This window comes from Dipodomys ordii, unplaced genomic scaffold (assembly GCF_000151885.1).
Source record: "Dipodomys ordii isolate 6190 unplaced genomic scaffold, Dord_2.0 Scaffold8, whole genome shotgun sequence".
Taxonomy (NCBI): Eukaryota; Metazoa; Chordata; class Mammalia; order Rodentia; family Heteromyidae; genus Dipodomys; species Dipodomys ordii.
The window spans coordinates 24,396,489-24,400,398 of NW_012267224.1; the positions used below are offsets into that span (position 1 = coordinate 24,396,489).

The 3,910-nt window shown below is 33.8% G+C and overlaps 1 protein-coding gene across 2 annotated transcripts in view; it reads left to right on the plus strand.

Annotated features, from left to right (window-relative positions):
- Slain2 (SLAIN motif family, member 2) overlaps positions 1 to 3,706 on the plus strand; it is a 60,811-nt gene extending 57,105 nt beyond the window's left edge. For both annotated transcript variants that reach the window (XM_013009076.1, XM_013009077.1), the window contains one exon: positions 764 to 3,706. In XM_013009076.1, the coding sequence (XP_012864530.1) occupies positions 764 to 830 (67 nt within the window). In that variant the 3' untranslated portion in view covers positions 831 to 3,706. The remainder of the gene's footprint in view (positions 1 to 763) is intronic.
- Positions 3,707 to 3,910: the final 204 nt, after the last annotated feature.

The following is a 3,910-nucleotide window of genomic DNA, read 5'->3' on the forward strand; positions in this document are numbered from 1 at the left end:
ACCACTTGAGCCACAGCGCCACTTCCAGCTTTTTTCTTTTTGCTTATGTGGTGCTGAGGAATTGAACCCAGGGCCTCAGGCATGCAAGGCAAGCGCTCTGCCACTGAGCCAACTTCCCAGCCCTACTTTTCAGGAAATTCTAGAGACCATCATCAATAACTTTTTAAGCATTTATCTGCTTGAAGAAAAGATTAAACAGATTACAGAGACTTCATTAATTCAATATAAATATTTTACACTTTTAAATTCCACCAAAAGAGTATGATGGCTTTTTGCTCTGCACTGTTCTAAATAACTTATACTTTGTTTAATGTTCACAGTAATGAGTTGGTTCCCCTGCTTTTTAGGGGAAGCTATGGAAATTTAATGAGATTCAATAAGTTACCTAAGGCCACACAACTAAGACATTCCATTACAAGGTCTTTTAGCCATTCTTTACAAAGTCTTTAACCCCATTCTACCTGCTTCTTCAGGATCAGATTCATCTTTCTACCTCAAAATGACTAATAGGTCGGTCGTCCATGTGGATGAAAAAGTAATACTATCTTTCTTCATTTTAATCTTGGAGCTATGTTAGCCAAGACATGTTAGAGAAGATGTGCTCAGCTGTGAAAATGGAAGGAAGAAAAAGTTGTGCTAGTGGCCTTTCAGAGCTTTGGGCTTAGTTCTTTTGTGATCATGGCACTGAAAATTAACATGTTGAAGACGGAATGGTTGTATTTTTATAAATATATGCCAATCATTATAAAACTTTTTTTTTCAGATCCTTGCCAGCTCCTAAAACCTATGGTAGCATGAAAGATGACAGTTGGAAAGATGGCTGCTACTGACCAGCAAAGACAAGATTGCAGAAGTCCACAGCTTCATAATACCCCTTCACCAGTCTGAAAAACAACTTTTATATATGCAGACTGTTCTGATACAGCTCTTGGGATTCATAAAATCTCAGCCCTCTCTGTCTTAAACTAGCACAACTGACAGAGATGATCAAGCAGCACTTTAATGACATTTAACATCAAATGTGTTTGGTAATCATACAATCACTTCCATGAAATCACTTTTTAGTTTTGCTTAATAGAAATTCGGTTGATTTTTTTTTTTTAATATTTGATGGAAACCAATATCTGGGTAAATACCAAGTGGATGCCAAAGAAAATGCCCATTTGTAAATGAAAGCCTAACATTGTACACAGAAAATGGTGAGTTCAGGCTATCCAAAAATCTTTTTCAACCTAATTTACTGTATGAATAGTATCAATAAATATTTGTGTCAATGAGAACTAATATCCTGACTAATTATCTAAAGTGTCTGACCAGTCCTTCAGGAAGTGATAGATGAAGATTGGATTGGAAGACAGAAAGAGGAAACAGGCTAGAGATTTCAAATGTATGATACCTACATTTAAGAATTTCTATCTTTTTTTTTTTGCAAATTAATTAGAAAACATCCTTTTGTTTAGTCTTAGGTTTAGACATAGCTCACCTCTCACCTCCACCGATGATGTTGCCATGCGCATCCATCATGTTGTTGCATTGACGCAAAACAAATGTGTTTGTTTTGATTGCCAAAAGGGCTTGATACCAGTTGTACAATCTTTCTAAATTTTATAGTTCCCGGCTCAGGAAAGACGGCCTTTGCTATTGAAACCTACTTCTTCAGGTTACCTGTACCAGAAGTAAAAGATCTCGTTTCTCTTAGCAGGTTTCCATGATGGGGAAGAACAAGTAGAGCATGTCTTTATTCTTGATACAACACCTCAGTGCTTACAACCTGGAACAAAACCATACAGTGAGAGAGAGGGTGAAAATCTATGCACTTAATCTACAAAATCTCTGGTGATGACAGTTGTATTGTTGCTATTAAATGGCATAACAGTCTATTTTGTGGTAGGTAAATCTAGCCTATTAATCCTACTTAAGTCTATCCACTTTAAACTGAGTAACTAAAGAAAATACCTTTTTCTAAATATTGCCCCTTTTGACTAAGATTCTGCCTTACATCAGTTTTTCCATTTTTGGTAACCTACTACATCTGACTCATAACTTGTTTAATACTTGCTCTCTCATGGTAGATATATCCTTGAAATTATCCGTTTTGGTTTTATCAGAACTAAAACTTCTTTCATAGTAGGTTTGTCACTTTTGATGGTGTAGTCTTTTAACAACCCTCAAATAGTGGCATTTGAGTCACCTAAAAGATTTTAGGTATTTAAACATAAGTTTATTTCCTGTTAATCAAAGACATTCTGTAAGTTGGCAGAAGAAATTGAGAGAGAAATGGAAGGCTTTATATTCAGTACAGTATTGAGGCTGATAGATTGAGAGAATGATAATACTTAAAACCAAGCCCATTCTGCCATGACTGACACTAGGGTAATTGGTACCATTGTGACCAGGAGGAAGGTATTCAGTTAGCACAGGCAGCTGCTGGCTGTGTAGTTTGGTGCAGAATGCAGGGAAGACATTTTATGAATTTGAAAGTGATGGCATGGGTCTGGAAAGGATGGTGCCAGAATTCTACATGATGATAAACTAAAAACATGTTGCTTTTCAGAAGAAAATAAGAAAGTATCTGCTTTGGTGGAGGAGTATCTCATTTAAATCTAAGTAAAAAGAACTAGCCATGGTGTATTTTAAAAATGGTATACACACAAAACAGGTCTCGGTTTTCAGTGCAACTTTAAAAATATATATATGCTGCAATCTATTAATTAAAATGAATTTTAACTGTTATAAAACATCGGTTACATTTTTTAAGTTAGATAATCAGTTTCAAGAGGAGTATTCAGGTTATTTAACTTTGTTTTTAAATGGCTGCATCAGAAAAAAAATCTATTTTTTTTAATTAAAATATTTCATCACTTGTTAAAAGTGTATTTTCGATCTGAGTTTAGTAAAGTATTATTTTACTTGCTGTTGTACTACCACAGACGGTTGGCTTGTAGTTTCCTAAAGAGAAAAATTGCCTTTTTACTAGAAAGCCTTTGTGTATCGCCAGTTTTTCTGTTTGGGAAAATCTAAGGATTTACTGTGGTTAGTCTCACAGAAGAAATGTGGATTTGATAAACTAGTGCCTATGATTTTAACTTATGTTTGATATATAGTAGTAAGGATTTTATGAATGTTGATTATTTTGTGCCAACAACCCAGAATTGTCACTTCTATGTAAGCAGAAAGCTATGGACTCTGCTTCCAAAGTTATTTAATTTTCTTGGTGTTTGAATGTTATTTTTTGTAAGTGTGTTAATAAAAGTGTAAAGAATTGGAAAATATAAATATTCTTAACTCAAGCATTTGCTGGATCATTTTTCTATAAAGCTTGTTTGTATAATACAAAACACTCTCGGAAGAGTTGACTTTTTTCAGTTTTCATACCCTGGAAATCACATTTTGTAAAACTGGGGACCATTCATAATTACCAGATACTTTTTTAAATTATCTCAATGCATCACTTTTATATTACAGTTTTTTTTAAAGAAAATCAGATACATATGTGGCCCCAGGTGTTTGTATAACTCTAGAATGATCTAGACTATGTATGTTTAAATTGACTTTTTATTGACTGTACAGGTGTCCATTTTTGACATTATGCATGGTCCTTTTAGATCACATGAAGTTTGATTTGCAAACATTTCTATAGCCTAACTTGTATATGTGGTTGCCTCCTTAATAAACAGCCTGACCATAATGTTTATTATTAAATTTATATTCATTTTCAAGTGTTTTATTAATTTCTGCATATGATAATGTTTCTCCCTCATTTGCCTTTAATTAGTTTTAATAAATTTTTCATTTCGTTTTTTAAACACAACTCAAATCCAATTGCCCTTTTAGATTTAGACTTCATAGTGTTGGATTGTGTCATGTTATTTCATATATGGATTATTTGTGGTAAATTTACAGTTTACTC